General features: G+C 50.1%; 1 protein-coding gene and 1 long non-coding RNA gene across 3 annotated transcripts; one reads left to right on the top strand and one right to left on the bottom strand.

The window, feature by feature from the left end:
* Positions 1 to 11927: 11927 nt before the first annotated feature.
* Positions 11928 to 13961, top strand: LOC112990265 (uncharacterized). Its single transcript, XR_003261041.2, has 2 exons — positions 11928 to 12192; positions 12573 to 13961. It is a non-coding gene; the product is annotated as an uncharacterized LOC112990265 (long non-coding RNA).
* Positions 13962 to 16871: 2910 nt separating this feature from the next.
* PI16 (peptidase inhibitor 16) lies at positions 16872 to 26120 on the bottom strand. Of its 2 annotated transcripts, none has more exons than XM_064497993.1 (6): positions 25890 to 26120; positions 22944 to 23162; positions 22175 to 22284; positions 21293 to 21381; positions 18678 to 20816; positions 16872 to 18297 (listed from the first exon to the last, which is right to left on the bottom strand). In XM_064497993.1, exons 1-6 carry the CDS (start codon positions 26040 to 26042, stop codon positions 18155 to 18157), a joined length of 2853 nt encoding a protein of 950 aa, XP_064354063.1. In that variant the 5' UTR covers positions 26043 to 26120; the 3' UTR covers positions 16872 to 18154. The 2 variants fall into 2 exon arrangements, with proteins under 2 accessions (XP_064354063.1, XP_064354064.1); XM_064497994.1 differs by having other exon boundaries at positions 16872 to 18294.
* Between the last annotated feature and the right edge of the window lie 1093 nt (positions 26121 to 27213).

Raw genomic sequence — 27213 nt, 5'->3', positions numbered from 1 at the left:
AGCTTGCAGGATTCATATGGAGGGAGAATTTGGTCTCACATTTAAAAATCACAAAGCCAACCTCAGTTCCCTGAGCAGGCAAAACTGTCACAACTTCTCTTCCACCCAGCCTACACTGGATGGCCTGGGGAGAGTTTTGCTCTTAAGGGGCAACTTTTGGCACCCTGATGAAGTGCAGGATCTAGCTGAATTGCTGTAATCCTGCCTGAGAAAGGCAAACAACCTCAGTCAGCTCCAGTGGTTACATCTTTGTTAGGACCTTTCAGAGCTAGGTCACAGTCCCTGCTGTGAGGTTTGACTTCACTGTTAAGTTGCCTCTATAGGCAGAAACAGAAGGTGCTTGAAGCTGCATAAAATGGCCTTTGGATGAGTTCAGGACTGGCTGAAGTCTAAAATGGTTCGGTCTGTGGGATTCATTGCAGCTGTGGCTCCAAATCCAGTTTGGAGTGGGTCCCAGTGATGTGGAAAGTGAAGTCGCTTCTCACTTTAGTGGGCAAAGTGCTCTCTATCACCACATACCTTCTGAAAGAGAGAGGAGAAATTGCCTTCGGTGTGTCCAGCATCTAGAGTGAGGTGGGCTGTGGGTAACAAACAGACTGCTGGGCATGTACTGAGAAGACTTGCGATGTTGTCGAAAACTCTACCTTGGCTTTCTCTGCTTCCTTGGTCTGGAGTCCCAGAACCATGTTTTCAAGAAGAAAGTCAACATCTTCAGCCTTGCTGAGAGAACCTGGCAGGGAAGAGTTAGGAAGGACTCTGCCCATTTTCGTTTCATTCAAACATGCTGTGGAAATAGTGTGCATAATGCAGATAAGTTTAATTCTTTTCTCTCCAGCTGAGGGCAAGGTGCCATGGCTGATAAAAACTGGGAGCCCATCCTTGTTAAAGCCAGTATTAGACTTAGACCTTTATGAGATCTACTGCCTCAAGCAATTTCATTGTTCAAAGCACATTCAGTTAATTAGTACATTAACTAATTAACCTTCTCAGCGTTGCAGGTAGGGAGCATCTATCTCCCAAAGGAGGAAACAAAGGCAAAATGACTCACTAAGACTGGATGCATGAGCTCAGCAATGCAGCTGCATTAAGTCTGTTTTCCCTTCCCAAATGGTTTTGTTGTTGCTGTGGTGACCTTATGTACATAATGCCCCTGTGGTAGAAATGGAGGGGTCCTAAAATCTCCTGAGAGAGTGCTCAAGCCCAGTGGGGCAAGGTGCCACTGGACAAATGGGAAGAAGAAAAGAATCCATCCAGATATACTCAGAGAAGGCAGTTGGGTTCATGCAGACACTTGTACCAACTAAGGAGGAAAGCTGATGTAATTTCTCCCCATTCACAAGGAAAGTTTTCCTCATCAGTGAATGAATAAAATCCCTTTGCTTCTTACTCACATTTTCAACCACTCTAAGTTTCATGAACCAGAAGCAAAATAGCCAGCATGGGGAGGAGAGAGCATGTGAGAGATGACAGTGGGACTGTGTTTGTACAGGCTCATAGGGATGTGAATAAACCAGAAGAGTAAGTCCTGAAGACACTCCAGCAAACAGCCAGAGGGAAAGCTTTGGTGCTGAGGAAACCCAGACACTCAAACACATCATGATGAGCAGCTGATTTCCACAGCTTTTGAACATGGTAGGAAAAAGCTGAAACACAAGGATATAGTTCTTTGCAAGACCGAAGGCAGCATCACAGACCCTGTCTCACGAGCCCTGATCACAAACAGAAATGGGCAGTCTTGTTCTCCCCACCCAGCTCTGATCCGAAGTCAGACAACACTATTTGTTCTGCCTAACACCAACCGTCAAAAGACAATCCTTTCAAAAGCTTAGCAACAAGTAGAAGTGTGTGGAAGAATGAGCACTGACCCTTGCATTGAATGGTTTTTCTCTGAAGAAGAGAATCTCCTGGGGCTTGAGTATGGGCCCATGTGCCTTACCAATGCTTCGCTCCTGGTTTTTGACCAACTCTTGCTCAGGCAGTGGGCCCATCACAACACTGCAAGCTTGAACGGCAATGTCAAGGATGTGGTCGAACGAGAGCTCTGGTGAGGTCACAGCAGCATCTGAAAGCAGAAAGCATCTAGAGCAACTGGCCTGGCCTGTACACCTTTCATGACCATATCTCAATCTACCACCAGCAAAGCCCACAGCAGCCCAGAGACAGCAGATCTGCATATTGGAGGCTACAAGAACATGTCTCCGCACACCAGCTCCTCCCTCATTCTTTATTATGCTCCAGCATTTCAATGGCATTCACACCTTCCTCTCTTAATATAAACCAACATTGCAGCTCTCTCAGTAGCTCATGTCCACAAAACCTGTGCATTCATGATATCCTTCCCTTGCTTATGCAGTCAGATACCTTCCCCTCCATGCTAAGAAGACTTCAAAGTCCAAGTATACACACACCCTTGCTTAGTCTTAGATTCCCATTCCCATCTTTCACCTCTTATAAACATACACCAACACTGTGACCAAGATCTATTGAATAAGCAAATGGTGCTGAGGGATTATTTGCAATTATATCTGGGTTATTAGTGTTCTCAATGATCCCAGCCCCATGTCATTCTTGTCTATAATACACTCTCTCTCCAGCTCAGGACTCAGAAAGAAGACGCTGCCTAGCTGATCTAGAGGCTCTGTTATTGGGAAAGGTAAAACACACTGTCTTGTAAGCATATCATAGCCTGTCCCATAGCCTAGCCCATCCCCCCATAATAAGTTTTCACTTAGATTAAGGATAAAAATAAAAGTCCTCAGTCCATCAGGGTGCCCATAGGTTGGGCTTTTCTAGAAGAGAGTGTCTGTGCCTGAGCAGCTCAAATTGTTTCTCTTTCCTAGCTTCACACTGACACGTTGCATATGGCCATTTCCTGATCTCTTGGTATAGATATCTAGAGCTTTTTCGTCTTCATTCTGCAAACCACTTTAATGTTTTTCCTGAAAGAATTTTGCACAATAAATGCAATATTCTTTCAGTGCAAAGACATGGGTTTTCAAGTGAACCTTGACTTGCCAAATCCTATTAAAATAAACAGGAATTGGTCCTTCAAATGCCTTCAAAAATTCCAAAATAATAGTTTGGTATGAAGAGCACAAACCTGCCTTTGAAAGAGGTCTTGCAGCTGCCCACCAAGCCTGAATGAGAAGTTAGAACAGGCAGGCATTGATAGAGTTTGTTACAGGTGATGCTCATCTTCAAGGATATTTTAATAATCAAACACAGCAGGTTACTAAGCAAGCAATCTGTAATAATCTTCATCTGGAGGTTTTAGGATACTTTGAAGAATGTTGGAGAGAATCTTCATTCTGTCATATTGTGAGGAATAGTGGTTATTAAAAATCTTAAGGTTGTAGGCTTCTTCACGGGGTAATTCAAGATGCTGGCATTAGGTTCCTGCTTGGAACAGCTCTTCAGAGATATTGCCCTTTCTACTGACTAAACAAAGCTTGCCAGCTCTAGCCTCCAAAATTTATCCCATGTGAACATGACGCCAAGTGACTTGTCCTTACAGAATTTTACAGAATTACAGAAATTACAGAATTTTTCTCACGAGATCTTTAATAGCTTCAAAACTGTGCTAAATTTTGGCATTTGCATTTCCCTTCATCTTAGGCTTGTAACTGGGAACTTTTATCCATCGTAAATCCTGAGAACAGTCCTGATTCTTGCTGATCTATCTTGCCTACTGCAAAGCAGAGTCCAAGTATTGCTCTGTTTGCTCCTAAGTGTCTTCCCACGTCTTGATAGTCTTATGTGACATTGCTAGGTGGTTGTCCCACTCTAACAACCTGCTCTCCTCTGGTTTTAGTCAGGACTTGAAGGGACTTTCCTCTATGGTGGAGGAGGGGGTTTCAGCTCTGCAGCTTGTTGGCTTCTCTACCAAGACCACTAACAGCTCTGTGGTTTAGGGAGAACAAGGTCCCGCACTGAGCTGGTTTCACTCCATGCTCCTCTTGCCCCGAAATGCTGTGTAGACTGAAAGGTGTGATGCTGTGCTGTAGAACAGGAGGAAGGCAGGTAAAACAACTGGAGCTTGAGGGGTGCTTTGCAGGTGTGAGGCACTGCTGGAGGCAGTCAGCCAGTCAAAGAGCTGGCAGTGGGAAGCTGTGAGCCCTGCTGCCTGCTGCACTGCTCCTTCCAGAGTGCCTCAGCCCAATCCTTCCTCGTGCTCCCAGCCTTTTGTTCCTCTTGGCATGCTCGGAGGGCCGGGAGACAGATCTGCACCCTGGGATGTGGGGTAATACAGGGCAGCTGCTTGCACTGTGCCCTGCTGTGCTTGACAGTGGAGGGATGGTAGCTCCAGGCCAGTCTCACTCTTGAGCAGTTGGGCCATGGATGGATCTTAGCCACATAGCTCTGTTTCTTATGTAGACTCGTCCTGGGCAAGCGTCCTGTTAGCTTTCTCAGCTGGGAAGTCTACTTCTGGGGATGGGAGGAGCAGGATTAGGCAGCTGCCTCCCCACCATTTGGAAATATGAGAAGCCTTCTTGACAGAGAAGTGGTTCCAGCCTCCATCTGGAACGGACGTTTCATCCTTCATCACTATCCATCCCTGTATCAGTCCAGGCTCCTTCTAGAGTCCACAGCAGTCAAAGAAAGCCTATGGGAAGGGCTCTGAATCAGCCTCAAGGGCTTTCTGTAGAGCTGCAGGGAGCCCTGCTAGGCAAACATGGCTGATGAAGCGTTAGTTCCTTCACTGGGGAACCTTGTTGTCCTCACTGTCCCACTGACTTCTGGAGGCTTTGGATCAGGCCCGAGTTGAAGATGCTTCCAGCAGCTGAGTCGCGGCTAAACATGGGGCCTTGGCCGGACAGAACTGCGGCATTTGCTGCGACAAGGTGGTGTGTGTTGCTGCCGGATGAGGACTGAGGGGATTTGGAGGGAAGGGGAGGAGGAGATTTGAGCTTAGCTAAGAAACTTTATTAAAATCATTTCTCCCCGAGTCGTCTCGCTGCAGGTGCGATTTAGGATCTGGTTTCCAGGGTCCATACTGTCCCTTTTGCCTACGAAGCTCTGTCCCAAAGGCCTCATTGCCGGCTCCGGGTTCCTCTCCCCCCTCCCCACACCCTCCTGTGGGTGTTATTTACACAGTTTCCTGTCCAGGGAAGTTCAGGAGTTTGACGTTACCGGGTTGGTTTCCGGTCTCCTGCCCTGTTCCCATCAGGAGCTTTTACGCAGACCGAGCTGTGCGTCTCCTCGGTGCCGCCGACGGCTGGGGCTGGAGCCTGCCCCGTGCTCGTGCCAGTAGGCAGGATGGAGGCGCCCAGCCAGGCCCCGGGAAGGAAACGTAACCCCTTTCAGGCCAGACAATTCGAGCTCAACCGGCTCTGGAAAGCTGGAAAACTTGTCCCCGCATCAGCCCCGCCGCGTCTGTCGGCCTCTCTCGGTCCTGCTGCGGGGCTGGACGGGCCGTTCGGCCCCCAGCATCAGGAAGGGAGGACGCGTCCGAGTATCTCTGCGAAGCTTTTTGGTTCCTGTCGAATTTACACCCTCCCCTTTCCCTCCCTCTCCCCCCCCATCCTCCCTGCGCGCTCTCTCCTGCTTTGCGTCTCTCCTCCCTTCCCTTCTCCCTCCCATCCCGAAGCAAACAAAATGGCTGCTGCATGGCCATTTTGTTTTCTGTCTGGAAGGGAGAAGCAAGGACACTGGGACTTGGCTCTTTTTTGGAGGCTGCGGCCATGTTCGAGCCCAACTCTCCCGTCTCTACGTGGCACCGGCTGTAGCGAAAAAAAAAAAAAGGACCTTTTGGAATGAGACCAAAGTCAGAGACAGAGAGTGGGTAGTTTTGGCGTATGTTGAGCACTGAAAATGCCTGGAATTGCCAAACTGAGCTTTTGTATTAGCAGAGTAAGGCTACTCGGTGCATACAGAGTCGTGGGGCTGCACGGTATAGCCGGACGGAAAGGTTTGTTCACTATATTCAATAAAACAGCCCTCCTTTCTTGTGTATTTATAAAGTACCAGAGAGCACTGTTGTCTAATTTGTTTTTGGACGGGCGGATGGTTTTACACATCGGCTTGGTATGATTAGAGCCGGTCATTGCCGGACGGTAGCATTTTAACCTGTTGTGTGTCCTCTTGTTTTTGGTGAATATAAGATTTGACCTTTCCACTGATCTGGCAGTGCCTGGATTTAGCTAATGTGATCTGGAGGATTTTTTTAGGGGGGGTTGTTTTGTTTATTACCTTCTTGCCTTAAAAGTTTTCATCTCGGGAATACAAAATCTTAATTTAAATATTAAAAGAAATAACTGTTCTGGCTTGTTAAGTACTTGTTTTTCTTATGTGGATGGTGTGGTTTTATGATAACAAGCTGTTTACTGCACCAGTGTGCATATCCTGCACACGTTAAGGTGTGATACACAACAGAGACGCCATGAAAAGTAACATGCCTTGAAAGTTTAAGGCAACTTGGTGGCGTTTCCATACAATTTTGCGCAGAAGCATGGCAAAAATACCAGAACATGCGCCAAATAACAGGGATTGTTTTTTTTAAGTGATTCTGCATTTTCCTCAGTAGCCCGGACGTCTTTTCAGTTAGTAGTCACATCTCCTCGTTCACGGACGTTCAGAGGGACAGAGCTCTGTCCCGAGGCACGGGGGGACCAGGCTTTGATAAGACATCGGTATTGGGGTGATCACCTTACCTTTCTTGAGGGACTGTGTCCGGACATCTGGAGAGAAGCAGACACTTCCAGAGAGAAGCTGGGAAGGAGAGCAGAAACAGGGAAATCGGTTTTCTCTTATAGAAAGGTATTTGCCTCCATATCTGCTTGGCTTTCTTACAAAAGGACAGTGTAGACAATTGCGGTGGAAATGGTGGTCTCAGAGCTGGTACTGCATGTGTGGGCGCTGGGCGGATGGGTCTCCTTGCAAATTAAATATTTTGGTCTGAATATACATTAGAGGTGTCCTGTACACCTTTCGAGAGCAGTTGCTGAACTGAACAGCCTGAAGGAAAACAACATTAATGGAAGAGTTGTATAGAATAATGCAGGAGAGCATCTTCTTTCTGTAGATTTTTTTAGTTATCCTATAGAATTGAATAGGGGGGTAGTTAAAAATAAACCCAAAAGATTGTTTTTCTGTTATACCTCTTGATTTTTAGTACTTCAGAGAAATTATTCTATGAAATGTCCATAGCGCCTGCTTTAATTTTAAGAAAAAAATTTGGGGATTTTTTTTCTGCAGGACAGTGTAAATTATATGCTAATTGAAAAGGAAGATACATGAACGTTTAGAAAAAGCATTACCTTTGTGGCCACCTTTAATAATAAATTTATGAAGGGTTAATAAAAGATAAGTAGTGTAAACAAGCAGGTTGCAGATGCATGCATTATAATAGCAAAAACACATCCATTAATTATGGTCTAGATGTTTATAAACATATGATGGGACTTGAGACAATCCTTAACAAATCAGTAGGTGTTTATTAAAATATCTGTTAATTTTTTAATAATGCTTTATAAATCCCTTATAAACAAATGCTACTACTATGTTGATACAAAATACTAGCTACGTCATTAAAACAGCATGGAAGAAAAAGATTACTGAGACACGGGGCTGTCATAAGGATGAACTTTAAATATTTTTACTTCCATTTCCCTTCTCCCCTTTGCCTGTTTGCAGCACCTGTGATTAATTTTTCTGAAGCATGATATTTTAAGATAAAATCCAGCTTCAGGTGTCTAGGAAGATGGCTTGCCTTGCTTTTCACGTGTGTTTTGTGAGAACTTAGAAGAAACTTGTCCCCTTAGCTAGTTCGGCAAAGGTATTTTTTTGCGTTCCAGTGGCACCGGGTGCATTCAAGATATTTTTTGGACCGTCTGCTGCTTTTTCTGTATCTCGGCTCCTCGCTGCCGGCAGGTAGAGTTGCGCTGGTGCCGCGCTGCTCTGAAAGGTGCTGTATGCGGACGCAGGCTCCGATGCAGCGTTTGCACCGAGTCCGGAGCAAATCAAAGTATTTTTGATATTTGCAGTGCCGTGACTCAAGGAAACAAATTCAGAAAGGGAACGGAGAGAGCAAAAGGAGACATGCAGGCACATGGCGTCCCTGCGCCCCGGCAACGTTGGGGAGCTATTGAAAACTTTGCCAATCTCAGTTTTTCTGTGCGTTTGCTTTTTACTTTTCCACTCTAGCAAGGCAGCAAGGCGAGGACATTAAGTTGCTACATGCTTCCTTATAGGCAAAGCTAAGGAAACAAAATGGCTGACGGTCAGCCATTTTGTGTCAATGCAGACAGCTGACTTCATGCAGATTTTTGTGTCTGTCGGGGCTGGTTCTGTCCCAATTCAACCGCTACTCCAAGAGGCTGAAAAGGCTTTAAGAGATGCGGGGCCCTGATTTCCCACTGAGAAGCCCTGCCTGTCCCCAGCACATTTTGGCACCGACGCGCGGGACTGCGACTATACAAAAGCTGAAAGCAGTGTCTGCTTTTAAAGGAGCGACTTTGTTGTTTTATGGTTTCCTCCTCCCTCCTCCTCCTCCCTCTTCCTCCCCCCTCCTCCATTTCATTCAGTTCTCCTTAATAAACCAGATCAGCACCTCAAAGCATTGGAGCCTTTCAGCTCCTTTCCAAGGCAGGCTCCATACCTCCCGGTGCCTCTGCTATTTTAAAGGCAGAGACTTGCCCGTGCTCGGGCATCTTTTGACCATAGGTGCTTATAAACTTGGGGGCACCAGGATGGGTTGTCTTCTAGGGGTCTGAGCAGAGGGTCACCATGAGCTGCATTGAGCCCTGTTAACTGAAGAACAGCTGTAGGGCTCCTCTCTCTCCCAGAAAGGAGTATGAGAGCTGGACTGGAAACACCAAATTTTTGCCAGCATGAAGGATCTTGCTGTGAAGATGCATACTAATCTTTTACCTGCCAGTTTCCCTCATCCCTCCAAACACATCTAGACAGCAGGACTATGCTGTGGCATACTCTCAGCATGGGGATCTTCTTGCAGTGCCTCTCAGCCACTGACTGAGCTTTTTCCAGAAATCATATTTGGCTATTCATATGGCTCTGGAAGGGGAAATACCAGTGTCACTAGCTTAAACTCAATGTACAGAAAATGGTATTTTTCAAAAAGGTCTGGTTCTCAGGAATCAAGTATCTAAAAACCTTCAAAAATTCTGGGCTTAAATGACGTAGAAGTCAGTGAATGGCTTTGGGATGCAGCTTCTGAGTCTTATGGACACCTTTGGCTGTTTTATCCAGAACTGGGCATAGCCACATCACATTCAATTCTTATAAAGCTAACACTTCAGCAGCAGTATGCTGGAAGAGAAAGCTTCATGTCTGGAAACCAGTGCAGGGCTGGAACACAATTTGTTTCGGTGATTGCCCTGGGTTTTTCCTGAGAATCTTGGCAGATAGAGAGCTTGCACAAATCTTACGGCTGCACAGATATATGACTAATTCATATGTGTCTTTCTGAAACAACCCCAGCGGGGTTTATACCACTGAGCTGTTATCCAACATGTGTATGATCTTCTGTCTCCTAGGAGCTAAGCTTCTCCTGCAGACCTTAAAATGGAGCAATACTTTTTTTTCTCTCTGTTGAAAACAGTTGGGGGAGATGGGTATTGACCTGTTCAGCCCTGGTTAGTGGTCCAGGCAAATCATCACTGTGGCAATGTGACCAGAGACTGGAGCAGAACTTGCCAAGGCTGGTTCCTGTGCCAGCTTTACCATCGACTTGCTATGGGCTCTCTGGCAAATTTGGTCACTGCTCTGCTGCTGCTTCCTTCCCCATCTTTTGTCTTAATGGTTTAGATCGTAAATCATCCAGGAGAGGGGCTAGCTAGTGTTACCATTTGTATAGCACCTAGCACAACCAAGCATGACAGTAATACAAAGGCTAGAATGGTTATAATGATCCTTACCGGGCAAGGTATTTCTGAATCGCCTGTTTGACTCCTTTCTTTGTGGGTCCTTGCAACATCAGGATTGCAGAGTCAGCAGCCAGGTATTCCCAACACCTGTAATCATTAAGACGTATAATTAAATCTCCTGCTTTCAGGATTACGTATAGGAGTCAGAAGGGTTTTTTTTTCCTCTCCATGTATAATTGGAGGAATGTTTTTATGTAATTTCCCATCCACAGTTTGAAATTGGCCCAAGCTCCCATTTTCTGCAGTGGTATCAGCGTGGTCTTTTAGATGCTGGTCTCGTACACCTTGCTTATATGCTTATAATAATACAAACCAGCAGACTTGGAATCAGTAAAGAATTGTTCCTCCAGGTCAGTTGTCAGTGGCCTCTTGGGAGAAGATTACTGTCCTCTGCTATATGTTTCACATGGTGGGAACATCTGAGCAACTCACCTCACCAGTCTTCTACCACTGCAGCAACCACTGTCTTTCTTGCCACCATGATCCCTGCTGGGTCATGGTTGTGGCACTAGCTTAATCATCTGGAGGCTGAAATGCTGTAGTCTAAACTCATATCTCTGGCTTTGAGGAAGCAGAAGGGCCTGTGACAGACTGGATGTACCAGTCATTCTGAGTGTAATCTTAGTGCAGCTCTGGCTGATGTTGCATGCGCTAAGGAAGGGTATTGAACGTCTGTGCGTCACTTGCTATGCCAATAAAATGGGAAGAATAATATTTCCCATCAGAGGGCTGTTTGGATTTAAGGCACTGTGGATGGGCTGGATACTTACAATGCTGTAGGAATCAAGCCTGCAAGACTCTGATTTTTTGACATTGTTTATACTCTGTCGCACTAGGAGAAGCCTGGGCCAGATGGCCTGACGCAGTAGGCCATCCTTTGTGAAGGCACAGTTTGTCAAAGGAAATTAAGAGAATTACCTGGACTGTGTTGAATGCCAGTGCGGACATCCGGACTGCTCTGCAAAGGAACAGGGGCACTTTTCAAGCCTATCTGCAAAGATATCCTTGTATCCTAGGCCATCCTAAACTCTTACCCCAAGGATCTCAGCTAAAATAGCTGACCAGACATTTGGGAGCCTCACTCCTTTATGTCATTCCTTGTTAGCTGTGGAAGCACAAAACATTATGCAGCCTCTGTCCCTTTTGGGACTTCTGCCTTGGCCTCTGCATCTCCCACCGCAACATTCGGCAGATGGTCAGAAAAGCTGAGGACCCCTCCTGCTTCAGGGAGCTGAGCTCTCATGGGAAGTCCTCCTTTGGGTTTCTGCTGTGCAGCACATGCAGCCCATTTAATGTGCTACTGGTGGCTCCCTTTTTGTTATGGCCATCTTTAATCTTCAAGGGGCATTCTTTCTCATTGCAAGAAAACGTCACACATTTAAACTACCAACTTAATACCTTGCATCTGTATTTGGGTGTACAGAGAATGAAAAAGTCTCAGAAGGTGAGCCAAGAGCAGGGGGGGGAGAAGCCAGTCTGTCTCATATCCATGCTAATATTGCCTGGCTGTACTATAGCATTAAAAGGACACCAAGCCTGCATGTTGCACTCGTTTGTTTAGGAAATGAGATCTGCCTTGATGTACTCAATACCATTACATTTGCAGCCTAAAAGCTTCCTTGTACTCAGTTATTTCTAATCTGTTCAATTCCCTGGAGTGCCTAGCAGCTAAATTGATGGATTTTCTTATCTGGTCTGGCAGGTTTGTTCTAGATATGCTGCGTATTCAAGAGGTGAGGTCAGCCTGGCTGTATGTTACTTGGTGTTACTACAGTTCCAGGAGGACCACACTATCTGCACGTATGGCTCTGGGTTCAAAGAGGAGGGCTGGTACTTCTGTAAGCCCTTGGCTGCATGAAGTTTGCAGCCAGTGTGATTGCCAAGGATAAATTGTAGTCCAAGTGGACTGAAAAAAGTTTAAAGAAGGAAAGAGCGCTCCAGGGCAGGGTTGGGTATGGGACTCGCTTCCCCTAACATCATGAAATCTGATGAATTCTTTGTGCATTTCTCTTCACAGGAGCCTCAGAGCAGCTGATCCCTGGATAAGGATCATCTCCTTGGCCTAGCCTGACATGGTCCCAAGCTGTCCTTGAGGCTGAGGTAGTAGATTGAATAGTTGTGGAGTCCTATCCTCCCTTTGAGCTAACTATACAATCTACTGTCTTTCCTAAGGAGACAGTCAGATCATCGGTTTTCATCATCTACATGTCAACAAGCATGGAGGCAGATGGTGCAAGTAATCCTGTCTGTATTCAAGGCCAGTGATATGCCTGTGAATCACGTGAGACCTCTGTACTGCTCTGTGGAGGTGAGGTAGTAGGTTGTATAGTTTGGTGGGAGGGATTTTATCCCATTTCAGGTGATAACTATACAGTCTATTGCCTTCCTTAAAGAGCAGCAACACCATCTGGGGACTGGCTCTGCCACAGAGCTCCTGAAGCATCACTTCGTTGTGAAGAGAATCCCAAACTACAGCATGGAGTTGTTGAACTCAGTGGGTCTTCTCTTACAGCATCCAGAATTATGTTATTCCAGGGATTGCTCCATGCCTCAGTCATATGAAAAGGGAACCATCTACTTAAAGGAAACCCATCTCTTCTCTTTAACAGGTGCAAGATAAACAGTGATATGAGTTGGTGCATCAGCTCCTGGTGTTCAGTTCTATCCTTTTTTTTTTTTTTTTTCCAGAAGATGCGATCAACTTGGGAAAGGTTTAGATGTGCTATTCTTTTCTGGTCTATCCTCCTGAGTCAGGAGGGGAGTGGAAATTTTGGTACAACAAGGATAGATTTGAGCTTGGGATTTAAGCTTTTTGCACCCAGTTCTGAAGTTTGGGTCAAGAACTAGATCCAAGAGCAAGCCTTACCTGTGAAATCAAAGCCCTGGGAGTTTTTCTGATTTGGCTGGCCGGCTCCTTCTTCAGTAAGTGCATTCTGGTTTTGGACTAGTCCCAGCTCTCCAAGGGTATGGAGTTAGAGGGTGGTTCTTTCTGATTTGATAACCCATGTCAACCTAACTCACATGCAAACCCTAGCTAGGAGATTAGGGCTCCTGTGCATTTACATATGATAGAGTCACCAATTCAGACTGAAGCCCTGTTCTAGAGGAGAGACAGTTAAGGAAAAGGTATGAGCCAAAGAGAGTGAGTCCTAGTCCTTCTGGGCTCGTCCGGCTCAGTAGCCCTGACATCTGACAACAGACATATGAAAAGGCAGCATGCTTCAGAGCTCTGCTACTTGACAAGGGACAGGGAATAGTCATTTCTTCCCTTTCTTAGAAGCAGATGGGACCGTCCCTCTGCCATATTCCAGTGCAAATAGGATCAAAATCGTGAGTGGGTCTGTAACCTGATCAGGGCTGCACCAGCTCTTCAAGAGAGAAGGATGTCTTAGGCCATTATCATTGCCATCTCACTGTCAGGAAAACGTGTGAGATCTGAGACATCAGAGACCAAGGGCAAGCAGAGGACACATTCACAGATGAAGTGGGGAGAAGAGAGCTGGAAAAAGAAATTGGAGCCCTCTAATTTCAGCGTGAGGAATGCACGAGGAGACACAGACTTGCCTGCTTGGATCAGGAGCCTTCCAGAAGTGAAGCAGTTTGTTTGAGGCTCCTCTCCTTCTTGGGATGGGACATAGCTGCAGCGAGACTGGGACGTGACTTCCTCAGGCTGGGCAGCAGCTGGTGGGTGGGAATGCTGCAGTATCTAGCAGCACAGGAATGCTGTCCTCTCACCATAAATCTGGCTCTTCAGCAATCCTGGTGCCTTGCTGCACAAAACTACAGCTTGGTCCTCTTACACACAGTATTATCCTCTAGCTGCTTGCTAAGGGCTGCAGGGCTTCTACCCCTAAATTGCTTGGAAGTTACCAAAACAGCAGCACAAACTTGTGAGCAGGGCAGCACATATTCGTATTTGAGAGATATCGCCTGGAAAAGGCTTAATTTTGTGTGTCACAAATGAAGTCAATTCAGGTTGCACTTTTCCCCCTTCCATTGCATTGAAGTTAATGCAGGGACTCCTCAGCGGTGAAACTGTGTGAGCTGGAAGCCATGAATAAAACATTACTGGAGATACTCTCTTGTGACAGCAAAGTTATTCTGACTTCTCTCAACAGTGCTTTTCTACTGCCTTGCTGTGAGCATGGCTGGTGAGTTGGGACCATGAGAGGGGTGGCCGGCGTTCCCGGCTCGGTGTGTCACGTACCAAATGCTCCACGTGGCCAGGAGCGTGGAGGGGAAGGAGGACTTTGAAGCAGGCCACAGCCGGGATGTGACAAGGACGGGGGGCAGATGGGGTTGGCCAAGCAGCTGACACCACTGGGGGTGCAATGCTCGCGGGAGCTCCCGGAGCCGAAGCCGAGCGACCTCCTCGTGTTTTGCCCATGCTGAGCGAGTCCGTCACCCCTCTGGAAAACGGGTCCTGGGGTGGCAGGTGGAAATCAGCCATCGGGGTTGTTGCAACACCGTGGTTTTAGCTGCAGCTGGCCGTGAAATGCCCGAGGCGTTTCATGTCAGCGAGCCCAGGGCCCATGGCAGGAGGGAAGATGGCGGGAGGGCAGGTGGCGGGAGGGAAGATGGCAGCGCGGTGTTGCCATGGTGATGGCGCCCCGTGCCAGCGAGCTGCCTCTCCTCACCTCGTGGTGTGCCGCCAACGGGGCCACTCGCGGCTTTGGCTGAACCGCCGGCCCCGGGGGAGGCTGAGGAGGGACGATGGCAGTCGGCCCTTCCGCCCGGAGCAGGCGGGTGCCTCGGGGCCTGGTGGCAGGCGGCCGTCTCCCTGCCGGTCACCATGGCGAGCGCCGTCCGTCACCCCAGAAACGCCCCACGCCGTGCCCAAGGCCTTTAGCTGTGCCAAGAGGCCGGGAAGGAGGCGGCCGGGGAGGGCAGGAGCTGGCCCCAGCCCGCCACTAACGAAAAGGGTTGTGTTCCTGGCAGGCAGCTGTCATGGCAACTTGGCCCCGGGGGAAATAAAACACGGGCAGTCAAACTGCCCCGGTCTGTGTCCCGCGGGCGGTGGGGAGCAGCGGGCATCTGGCAGCCCAACACGGCGCGTTTGGCGGCTCCCCGCCGGATGGGTCATCCCCCCTTGCTGCTCCCGAGAGCAACCCTGGCCTCGTCCCGTCTCCTTCGACCGTGGGGCTGCCCCGGGTACCGGCAGCTCCAGAGCAGCCTCTCTGCCCACCAGGGCACCAGGGATGCCCTGAGGCCAGAGCATCCTTCCGACCCACCTTGGACCACTCCCAGAGATCGGCGGCGGAAACCTCAGTCTGGAAATGCTGCAAAGGTCTCTTTTGAGTGCTTTGTGGGCTTCCCTGCGCACCACAACACACCGCGACCCGCCTTTGCCAAGCAGTCACCTTCCCTAAAACCCATAATTTGGAATTAAACCAACCCAAGCCCTCGTTATCTAGGGGACTCTCAGCCCCTCCGTCCTGGGGACACTGAGAGAGAGGGAACAGGAAAGGCTATTTGCCACCTGGTTTCTAATCTTCTGTAATAAGGAACTTATATAAATAGGTCCTCGCACAACTGCTTGACTCTAGAAGTTGAAACCCTAAGGAAAATGAAACCCAACTGTTCTTCCTAGCATCAGGAGCACCCAAATTACAATAAAATGTGTAAGTCTTACAATTATCTTGATAGGCTTGTGCTAAGGGTGCCAGGCAGCAATGCTGCTGCTCCCTGCTTGGGGAGGGCTCTTGCAAGGAGGGAAGGGGTCCAGCTTTGCAAAAAATCAAGTGTTACCCAAATGCTCTTATTTTGCTTAGAGGAGAAATGCTTTTTCTGCTCCTTTAACCGTTTGTAGGGGACTAATGCTAGGGCCCTCTCCGTTGCGCACACAGAATGATGGTTGCAGTCTTGAAATGCTCGCCCAGCTCTACCCCCAGCAAGGCCGTGGCCCATTACAACAAACAGCAACAGCTCCAGCTGTATTTTCATCTGTCCCTAGCCCAAGGCTTGTTTTTTTTTACTGAATGCAGCTCAGCAACAGCTTCCAGGAGCTCAGCCTGCAAGGAGACCATGTAGCAACCACGGCACCTGGGCAGGAGGTTATTTTTAATCTCATTCTTAAATACAGCTGATGCTGCTGATTAAATAAAGCACTAAGCTCTCTGTAGGGTTGTGCAGCAAGTTCGAAGCTGCCCAGTTTTCTGCAGTGTCTCTCCCACCGCCATCTGCCGGCCACCATTTAGCAGGGCTAGCGGTGACCGTGACCTAAAAAAACCCCGCAGGCAGCTGGCTTCCTGTAAGAGAGCTGGTGCCGCTGGTCTCCTGCAGCAAGATTAAAGGGAGAGGGGAAATACAAAGCCTCAAGGCAGCCTTATCAGGCCAAGCAGGGGCACAAGAACGGGGAAAGGCAAAAGCAAAGATCTAATCTCAGCGCTGCTGGTGCTTCCCCACTCCCATGCTATGGGTTTACTCCTTGCCAGGCCGTTTCTTTGCATGCTGCTCGCCACTGGGTAAAGTTTTGCAATGAAAATGCAGCATAAACACGGTGCCTAGGGGAGGGGGAGGAAGGACACTTGCATTTAACTTCTTTTTTTCGCTGCAAAGATGAAAATGTGTGTGTTCGGAGGCAGGATGAGGCTGGCTGCTGGGCCTCTCCGAACAGGGAACCGCGAGTGCTCCGGCCCTAGTTTCAGGCTTTTTCACTCAGAGCTTTCCTCCTCTTGCTTTCCTTGCCCTGAAAATTCCTGGTGGCATTTTTGCTCTGCACTCAGCTGGGAGCTAGGGGAATATTCCCCATGTCATGCTAAATCTCCTCCTCCTGGTGCTTTTAGACAGGCTTAGAAACATACAGTTGCATCTTTGCAGAACCCATGGCTCCTCTGGGACTTTGGCACCCAGATGCATTTGGAAAGCCAAAGAAACCTTCAGCACTTCCCAGGAGCCATTTCCTTTAGCAAGTCTACCTAAGCACACAACCAAGAGCAGGCCCCCAGCCTCTGGATCCCATAGCGAGACACTGCACGCCCCACAGCATGGCTTTCACAACAGGATTTATTCAGTGCATGCCCTGGGGGATGCACAGAAAACAGCATCCTGGGGGAGGACAGGAATATTGGACCTCAGGTCATTGTACACCTCATCTTTAAGAAACCAAAGGATGCAACAGTCAGAGGAAGGACTGTTTCTCCTAGTCCCTTCTGCAAAACTTGCCACATATTTAACACACCTTCTTTTGGAAATCTTAAGATGAACAAAGCAGAGACATGGGGGAACAAGACACGAGTGTCCCAGAGAACAAAAGCTGTCCTGCAACAAGCCCTGGAACCACTGTTAACCTCTAACATCATTCTCTTGGATCTCTCAAGCTCCAGCTGTACAAAGGCACATGATCAGTTTTTTTTCTCCTGGACCAGGTTCCATCACATGTGAAATATATGTCAACCAGGATCTGTATCTAAATTCAAATACATCATACACTTAAATTACACAAAGAGGGAAATCATGCAGAAAAATGCTTTATGAAGGAGCCAGTAGCTCCTTTCTAGTGCTGACAAGTTCTCTTCTATGCATGCACACAGATGCACGCACATGCGTAAAATGAAGTTACAGCAATGGACTGTGGAATGGATACATACAGCAGAGAGAAGCGAGGAAGGAGGCAAGTGTTGTAGAGGTGTGAGGAGGAGAAAGGAGTATGTCTTTATAGTACTGGCCATGGCTGTATCAGAAACGGGAAGTAAATAGAAAGCCTCTCCTGCGGAAAAAAAACACACCACCCTTTTCGGACAAGGAGGGCAAGGGTGAAACTTTACCAAAATTGACAGACAGACACATTGGGAGAGGGAAAAAAAAAAGAGCATTTTTGTTGGAAACTCATCCTGATAGAAAAACACCAAACCAACAACCATGTCTCATCTCCATTTGGGTTTCCAAGGTGTTCTGCTTTTCCTGGGGAAACAGTGAGGCAGGGCCTGCCAGCCACACGGGGAGATGGGATTGTTTATCATTTCCAGTTTGGAAACAGACTGGAAACCCAGGCTGGCTGGGAAGAAAGGTGAGGTGTCAGTGTCCATGGTCACCAGCATGGCAGTCACCCTCCTGCCCTTGGATCTCAAGTAGGGAACCTAGTGCTTACGGGACCGCCAACCACCCTTGGCCCAATGGGGCTGGAGCAAGTCAGCCAGCGTAAGAAGGCCCAGCCGAAGGTGTGATAACCTGAATTGTCCATGGTGCCTCCCAAGCCTACCAGGGTTGTGGGACAACCAATGCTGAAGAAAGCCTTGGCAACTGGTGCAGGGACAGCTGAGAAAGACCGTTCAAAGCAGAAGGCCCACCAGGATGACGCTGGGCAGGAGGAAAAGAGAAAGCCCAAAGGAGGTGCTGGGGGCTCCAGCCGTGGGCTGCTCCATTCTTGTCTGATCTGAGTTTGTTTCCAGTTCTTCAGTGTCCAGGGCACCTGCTGGCAGAAGGGAAAAAAAGCTGTAGTTAGAGGGGAAGAGCCAGAGAAAAGAGAAACTCCCGTTCATGCAGGTCCATCAGTGACGTGCACCAAGACAACCCGAGGTGCAAGGCAGCAGTGCACAGATCCTGAGAAGGCACAACACAGCTGGTGGGTTAGTGGGGCGCAGGCTGGAAACATACCCATGCTTCGCAAACGAGACAGGTCCAAATGGCCCCTTTCAACGTTAGGAGAAGGAGTGAGGGGAAAGGTTGGTGCCACATACAAGAGGATCCAGAGGACCAGTCTGATACTGGTTCCTCCCAAGCACACTCCATGCTGCTTGGGGATCACTTAACATCTGCGTGTCCATGCCAGGACAGATTCCACAATTACCTTACCTGAGAGGGAGGTCTGAAAAGCGGGGCTCTGCCCCTTTGTTTCTTTGGAAGATGACGTTAAACGCAAGAAGGTGGGCTCTTCGGGGCTGAAGACCACTGACTTTGAGGGAGTTATGAGCTCAGCTTTATTGAAACCTAACTTGATCTCTGGAATAATTTGGCTGAGGGATGGAGATGGACTGGAAAAGGAGAAGCCTGGCTTCTCTCTCCCACTCTCTTTCACATCTTTCTTTGTTTCTGGGACTGATTTTGGGCTGAAGGCTGTGCCCATTTCTAATAAGACGGGATCCTCAGTGGTTAAGGGGGTAACAGGCTCACTAGTGTCTGCCTCTGTGTCTGGAGATATTTCATAATCCGAGTCTAATGTGGGCCCAAAGGACCGCGTTAGCCCAGCTGCCTCAGTAGGACTGGGTCTTTCTGTTTTGGTGAGTGCTGGCTTTGTAGTTGTGGTGGGTTTCTGTTGCAGGGTTGTCATCATTGTGGTAGATATTGGTGGTGTGGTGGTGAGTTTTGGCTTTGCTGATGTTGTAGCAGTGGGTTTTGGTTTGGCCACAGAAGCGGTTGTGGTGGATGTTGCTGTGGTGGGTGTTGGCTTGGCCATAGTGATGGTTGCTGCTATGATGGGTTCTGAATCGGCCATAGTTGTGGTGGATGCTGGCATGGTGGGTTTTGGCTTGGCTGTGGTGGGTACTGGTGTTGTAGGTTTGGGCTTCGCTGCAGCTGTGGTGGATGCTGGCATGGTGGATTTTGGCATGGCTGTGGCTGTGGCGGGTAGTGTGATTGCAGGTTTTGGCCTGGCTGTGGTTGTGGTTGGTAGCATGGTTGCAGGTTTTGGCTTGGACGTGGTTGTGGTGGGTGCTGGTGTTGTGGGTTTTGGCTTGGCCGTGGTGAGTAGTGTGGTTGTGGGTTTGGGCCTGGCCGTGGTGGGTAGTGTGGTTGTGGTGGGTGCTGGTGTTGTGGGTTTTGGCTTGGCCGTGGTGGGTAGTGTGGTTGTGGGTTTGGGCTTGGCTGTGGTAGGTAGTGTGGTTGTGGGTTTGGGCTTGGCCGTGGTGGGTAGTGTGGTTGTGGTGGGTGCTGGTGTTGTGGGTTTTGGCTTGGCCGTGGTGGGTAGTGTGGTTGTGGGTTTGGGCTTGGCTGTGGTGGGTAGTGTGGTTGTGGTGGGTGCTGGTGTTGTGGGTTTTGGCTTGGCCGTGGTGGGTAGTGTGGTTGTGGGTCTTGGCTTGGCTGTGGTGGGTAGTGTGGTTGTGGGTTTGGGCTTGGCTGTGGTGGGTAGTGTGGTTGTGGTGGGTAGTGTGGTTGTGGGTTTGGGCTTGGCTGTGGTTGGTAGTGTGGTTGTGGGTTTTGGCTTGGCCGTGGTGGGTAGTGTGGTTGTGGTGGGTAGTGTGGTTGTGGGTTTTGGCTTGGCCGTGGTGGGTAATGTGGTTGTGGGTTTTGGCTTGGCCGTGGTGGGTAGTGTGGTTGTGGTGGGTAGTGTGGTTGTGGGTTTGGGCTTGGCTGTGGTGGGTAGTGTGGTTGTGGGTTTGGGCTTGGCCGTGGTGGGTAGTGTGGTTGTGGGTTTGGGCTTGGCTGTGGTGGGTAGTGTGGTTGTGGTGGGTAGTGTGGTTGTGGGTCTTGGCTTGGCTGTGGTGGGTAGTGTGGTTGTGGTGGGTGCTGGTGTTGTGGGTTTTGGCTTGGCCGTGGTGGGTAGTGTGGTTGTGGGTCTTGGCTTGGCTGTGGTGGGTAGTGTGGTTGTGGGTTTTGGCTTGGCCGTGGTGGGTAGTGTGGTTGTGGGTTTTGGCTTGGCCGTGGTGGGTAGTGTGGTTGTGGTGGGTAGTGTGGTTGTGGGTTTTGGCTTGGCCGTGGTGGGTAGTGTGGTTGTGGGTTTTGGCTTGGCCGTGGTGGGTAGTGTGGTTGTGGTGGGTAGTGTGGTTGTGGGTTTGGGCTTGGCCGTGGTGGGTAGTGTGGTTGTGGTGGGTAGTGTGGTTGTGGGTTTTGGCTTGGCCGTGGTGGGTAGTGTGGTTGTGGGTTTTGGCTTGGCCGTGGTGGGTAGTGTGGTTGTGGTGGGTAGTGTGGTTGTGGGTTTTGGCTTGGCCGTGGTTGTGGTGGATGGGCTTGCCTTTGTTGTCACAGAGGATGTAGTGGTCTCTTCTACAGTGGGTTCTGGCAAGAGATGAAAAGTGCCACAGGTTAGCAGCAGAGTCAACTGAGCTCAGCTGAATCCCCCCACTGCTGAGTGGGGTCCACAGAAATCCGCTGCAGGGAGAAGCAGTAGCCGACCCCTCTCGGGTCACTCTGGGATGTTGCCCAGTCTGGGGTCCCAACCTAGAGATGTCTCATCTCCCTCACACAACGTGCTGCAAGAACTCCCAGCCCTGCTCCTTAGGGATGGGGTGTCCTCCTGGGGAAACAAACACTGGCTAGGGGGGGTACGAGGTCCTTGTTCAATCCTCCTTGTCCTGTGGCAGCTGACCTGTTTCAGGGCTGCTATCACATGTGATGTCTCATGGTCCATGCACCCCTGGAGCTGCCAGACCAGGGCTTTCTGATGACTCCAGGATGGTCCAGAGCTTGGACCCAACCCGGGGTATCAGTCCAAATAGCCTGTCTAGGGACACGCGCCGCTTCTCTTCACTTACCACACAAGGAGTTGACACACAAGGTACTGTCTGGGCACTGGGAACACGAGGCTCCTTCCTTGTATGGCTTTCGGCCTTTCATATTTCCCCTGGAAGCAGAAAAAGCCAACAAAAAGAAGAAAGTTGTGAGAGAGAAGAGGAAACGCCCATCCCACAGAGAGCATTTGATTTGACTGAAATATCTCCACCAGGTTGAAACTCAAAGTTGATGTGCAAAATAAGTCTTGGTCCCCTGCCACAGGCACCTCAACCGTTAATACCATTTACCCAGTGGCCTGACCCCCAAGCCCACTGAAATCAGGGGAAACAGCTCCGTGAGCTTCAGCAGAAGGTGAGCCAGATCTTTTACTACTACTTAGAAAAGGGCAATTGATGGGCATTTGGGACAGTGATTTTGTCTCCCTTCTACTAAATGCCCTCAGGAACACCTGCAGAGGCTGACTACTGGGATTGCTTTCCACCAGCCCCAACTAAGCCATGCCCAAGGCTACTCTCAGTGAATGCTCTTCCCACCCCACCCCAATGTGTGGCTGCTCCTGGCAGGGAAGAACAAGATTCAGAGAAGGGAGCTGCCGTTTTCTACCCTCAGTTACTGCGGCATCAGCCTTGGGCAGCTCTCCAGGGGGGAGCTCCCTCCGTGGGTCTGTGCCAGGAGTTGAACCAGGTCTCGGGAATTGCAATCATGGGCAAGGATCAGCAGACAACCCTTCCTTCCTTTGTGACCAACCTAAAACAACAAAGGCCTTCCTTGGAATGGGTTTGCTGTTATTTCTGAACAAGGCCAAAGGCTTTTCCTGTTGTGCTACAGGGACTGAAAGAAGGACGTTTCCAGTAAAGAAACCCAGTCGAGATGCACCAGGCAAGGTGAAGCAAGGCACTTACGGGGGATAATAGTTGCAAACAAGCAGGTACATGTCCTCTGTTTCAATACCGTCGATCTTTGCACAAAACTTCACCCCACAGCCGATACGATGTGTGCTTGCCCAGACCACCTAAGGCAAGGACCGAAGATGAGTGTTAGGCGACTGGTTGAAGGCAGATGCCCTGTTGGCAACCTGCTCCATGGCCTTCAAGGCTGCTCTGTCACCACACCAGTCTCCCCCTTGTCTCTTTGTGCATGCCAGATCCCACATCCCTGGGTTGCATTAGCATTCAGGATCCCATTCCTTGCTCCTATCTGAACCACATACCTCCCCAATCTAGGCCTACAGCCCCACATATCCAGGTGCCACAGCTTTCCTACCATAAAATCCATCCAAGCAGAGCATCATCAACTCCATTTTGGCCCTGGGAATCTCCACAGAGCCATCCTCACATTTATTACCAGTGTCATTGCTCCTCCCCACTCCCACCTACCCACCCGAAGAAACTGGAGCTGGGAAGATACACTCAGACCTTGTCTCTGCCCAAGAGAAGCTGACACCAAGCTCTGCTGAGTAACCAAAAAGGGCTGCAGAGACTGTTTAAAGAGGTCTGATCTGAAAGGCTGGTCACAGTTAGAACCATGCCCAAGTTCCTCTAATTTCCTGTGATTCCTACGCCGGTGCCCAGCACTGGTCCCACATCCTTTTGCAAAGACTCTGGGAAAACTCAGGCTCTTGTAGGGCTCTCCTGTCAAGAACCCAGGCCCTCTACCCCAGTAGCCCTGTACCTGGGTGTAGTGGCCACACATCTGCCCAGGGGCACACATGGTGGTTGTCAAGTTGTAGTACTTCTCCTCCCCATTCCAGTCTTCCACAGCGAATTCCAGGTCCAGGGTTGGGGTCATAGCAAAGAGGTTTTCTCCTCGTCGGCCCCTCTCCTTGTTGTGGTCCCAGATGCACTTCTCTGCATAGGCTTGAGCGAAGGCCTCCAGCTCTGTGTCCCAGCTCTGAAAGGAGCTCAGCATCAGCGTACGGAGAAGGACCCTGCTGAGTGTCTCGGGCTCTCTGATGTCTACAAGGACATGTCTGCTTTTTCCCTCCCTGGGGTGGCAGGAATGGGTACCAAGGACCCCTGGGCTCTTTCACCATGATTCCCCCATTCCTGAGGAAAATTCAAATCCCAGACCAACACGTGGGTCTCTCTTAGTGCCCTCTGAAAAGCCCTCAGGAGAAGGTTGCTCCTTGGTCACTTCCAGCACAAACTGAACCTCAGCCTACAGATCAAACAGGGTAGGGTCAGTGCAGCAGCATGTATCTACCAACCTTGCCACGAGTCCGTCTCCCTGGGTCTCAGAGCATCTGTAACGTTGGTATAGAGTACAGGGAGAAGAAACCAAGACGTCTAATGGAGGAAGAGAAGAAACTCACCCTGGGTCACCCAAGAATGGGAAGGAGACCTCCCTCTTTGATCAGGATGGGGATGGGGGCAGGAGCAGAGTGGGGCACATCTCCCTTAGCAGCTGCACAGAGCCAGGGAGCACATGATGCTGGGAACATCATCTGTTCTCTTGGATCCAAGACACGGCTGGACGGCTGCCCGCCAAGAGACCCCTCCGACACGCGGAGCTGCGGCAGCCCCTCCGCCAGCTGAGCCCCCGGGCCTGCGGGCCCTCACGAGTCGCGTGGCTAGGCAGGAGAGGGAGAAGTTTTCTTGCCCGGGAGGCAGGCAGGGAACCCTGTGACGCAGCTGTTTGGACCGTCCTCGCGCCATTTGATGGAGACAGCAGCTTTGCTTCTGCAGCGGGCTGGAAGGCAGCCCAGGCAAGCAGCAGGCCCTGAGGGGGACCTTCCCAGCCTGAGTCAGGGCTGGATTCAGCGGGGACAAAGCACGGCCCTGATACAGGACGCTTCAGCTTTGGGGTTTCAAGGGGGGGCAGGAAGACCCTGGGGCGCTGGGGCAGAGCAGCAGCACTGAAGGACCAGCAGGAAAGAGGCAGGAAACACCAAAATCTCTGGGTGGGGGCATGGGGAGCTAGGTGACTTCCAGCCACGGCCCCAAGCCAAGCTGAGAGCGGTGGCTGCAAACCCGGGTTAGGGAGCGCACACCCCGCTCGCTTTGGCACGGAGCTGGGCTCCATAAACACGGGCCTCGCATCTGCAGCATTGGCCTCATTAAAAAAGTGGCTTTAGGCTATGCATCCCCCATCGTCTAACCGATTTCCACAGCAACCAGATCCGTGTCCCAAACAGAAGCCCAGGGTGACCTCAGCCGGGCACCGTGCCACGGCAGCAGGTGAACTCGGAGGCAGAGGCAAAGGCAGAACACGCAAACGTCCCGGGGAGGGAGGCGAGGACAGCGCTTTCACGGAAAACCTCTACCAAGAAACTGTCAGAGCTGTTCTGTGCTAAACATTTGTTGCGCTTCAGAAAACCACTTCCGCTCTGGACCGTCGGCGGGGCCTTCACGTTCAAGCAGATCCTACTAAACCAAGAAACAAAGCGGCCCTGCGGTGGAGAGCATCTCCAAAAGCACATGATCTGCAATCGAAGCTGCAGTCAGGGCAGCACTCGCTTGTTCAGAATTGCCCGCGACCTAAGGAGCCTGACCCACATTTTTCACACACAGGAGATTGCGTCCCTCAGGCTTTCGCTAAGACGTTGGCTCCAAAGCCCTTGTTCTCCGAGTTCTGCGTGCCTTGCTCTGGTGGGTTTCCATGGGAATCGTGCTGCACAGGGTCCTTGCGCTGTTCCCTTTGACTCTGAAATCACCTGTTAGACTCTCTCTGCCTGAACGTAGCCTTTTTTGCTTCGTTTGCCAGGCAAACTGCTACTAACCAACCCACAAACATTTAGTTCAGTCTACGCAAGTTCTGGTCCAGCCGGGGAGGTCTCCTCCAAGTGCATCGTGACCGAAAGAGTGAAGCACCCACCCCAACTAGCTCTGATAAACAGCAGTGTTCCTCCAAGTATGTTGCAGGGAAGAAAATCATGTGAGGTGCAAGATGAATGTGGTAATCACATTTTAAACAAATCAAGGGGCCAAATAAGACAAAAAGCAGCACTGGCTTGAGAGTTTGCTTTTGCTCCCACTGCAGCAACAAGTGATGCTAGGCCCGTGCCTCAGTTTCCCCCAGCAAAACGGGAGATCCCTCACCGCCAAGGCAACCATGCACAAGTAGCGGTGGGGACTGGGAGCACGAGGGAAAGCCAAAACAACTGAGTGACCTGCTGGTCAGGTTCTAGCTGGACATCCTCTCCTGCAGATAAAAGGTCCGTTCACCTGCAAAGGCAAATAAAGTGCACGCGGAGCACCAGAGCTGTGCTCCACGCAGTGCTCAGAGCGGGACTCTCCTGCCAGCCGGGTGACATCCCTCTGGGGCTCATTGCAATGTCTCGCTGCAGGCACCTGCCTTTCCGTCCCGTCACAACATGCTTCGACGGGCACTGATGTGAGTGAAAGCTGTGCTGTTTTATCACACCAGGGGACTCAGATCACAGTTAGGAACTTGCAAAAAACAAAAAAACAAAAAACCCCGAAGTCGCTTCTGTAGGTGAAAGGAAACTCATCTCTCTGGAGGCCATTTAGGGCCCCCCTCTGTGGATGTCTAGCTGTAGCCCTATGAAAGAATTCCTCTGCCTCTCCTAAAGAAGACCCGAATCCCTCCTAGCATTAAGGTAGAGGCTCAGACTAGACAGACACCCGCTGACATTTCACTGCAATAAAAGCCACTTACCATCTTCAGCATATCCATAGCAGGAGGAGAGACCTGGGAGCGGTATTTGTTATGTCCATCCACAATTATCTTCTTTTCTTCATCACTCAGGGACCAGCTCAGCTCCAGCGCTGTGAACAGCAGGAAAACGGGAGAAAGACCTGAGCTCAGCATCGTGCAGCCAGCTTCTGCTCTTAGCAGCCCACGGCTCTGGCAGTCAGATTTAAAGCACCTCCCAAAAGCAAGGAACACCCAACAGCTTGAAGATTGGGGAGGAAACGTATTTCTTTATTAGAGCGGTTTCGGAGCCACATGGAACACACCCATCTCACATATCAGCCTTGATGGAGTAGCAGCAGCACTTCTGATGCCAATGAGCGCGCAAGGGTCCACTCCCGAGACAGAGCCTGCGCGTGAACCGTAATCCCTGGATTGGCATTTCCATCCAAGCCTCTGCCGGGATCTGCTGCTCCAAACCTGAGACGTCGTCTTAGTCCTGAGTTATGGGGTCTCTTTTCTACCTCCTGCCCCTCTTCTCCTAAGCTATAATAATAATCCCTAAGCAACTGGCAAATAAATACAAAGCCCTGTTGTACGCGAGGGTCCTCCCCTGCGGCTGGAACGCAGCCACCTCTAGAAAGGAGGCAACGAGATGCGATGGCTGAACCGTTTGCAGCGTCGTAACTACCCAGCTGGGAGTCAGAGCCCACCTTGTCCAGCACCTGGACCTGTGCATGGTCACGTCAGGGGGAAAAGGCAGCTGAGGAGCAGCATCCCCAGACCTCCCCCAACCCTGCCGGAAAGGGGGGTGATTAAGCAGTAATAACCAGCCCAGCAACCCTGCAGGGCCTGGCTGCGTGCCACCCCAGCCGGACACCTGGAGGGCTCAACACCAGGTCTCCCGAGTTGCACACCGCACTCACTACCTTGGAGACCGTCTGGCAGAGACCTTCCCGCCTGCGGTCTCTTCCTCCCCATCTGTGATTGTGCAACTACTGCGGCTCTGCTCCAGGAACTGCCTTTGGGGATCCCAGGCTATTAAGACGGATCAGCGGGTGGGCAGCTCTGGCTAGCAGAGCCAACTTAATCACACACTGTCTGCTCTGCCTCCTCCTCTCCCCTCCCATCTCCTGCTCTGTGATTGTTTCCTTTTGCTTTGGACAACTTTGACAACCTTTCTTGCCACAAAAGCTCTCCAAATCTCTTACCTCTGCCTATTACCTCCTCCTTCATTAGGCAGCAAGGTCCAGGGTCTGTCACGCTCTCAGTAGCAGGGTCTGATCCTAACGTCTCAGTGGTCTATCTTCAACCCATCTGTTCAAACCAGGAGGGTCCCAGTTAGTGC

This window comes from Dromaius novaehollandiae, chromosome 27 (genome assembly GCF_036370855.1).
Source record: "Dromaius novaehollandiae isolate bDroNov1 chromosome 27, bDroNov1.hap1, whole genome shotgun sequence".
NCBI lineage: Eukaryota > Metazoa > Chordata > Aves > Casuariiformes > Dromaiidae > Dromaius > Dromaius novaehollandiae.
This window is presented reverse-complemented; position numbering and strand designations above follow the sequence as displayed.

Bases quoted from the DNA above. Each gene is read 5' to 3' on its own strand.
- PI16 (XM_064497993.1), bottom strand. From the start codon at position 26,042: ATGCTGAGCTCAGGTCTTTCTCCCGTTTTCCTGCTGTTCACAGCGCTG. The intron at 22,285-22,943 runs GTACAGGGCTAC...TCCTTGCCTTAG, and splicing joins TGTGTGGCCACTACACCCAG to GTGGTCTGGGCAAGCACACA. The intron at 18,298-18,677 runs GTAAGGTAATTG...CCCTTCTGCCAG, and splicing joins TTTTCAGACCTCCCTCTCAG to CAGGTGCCCTGGACACTGAA.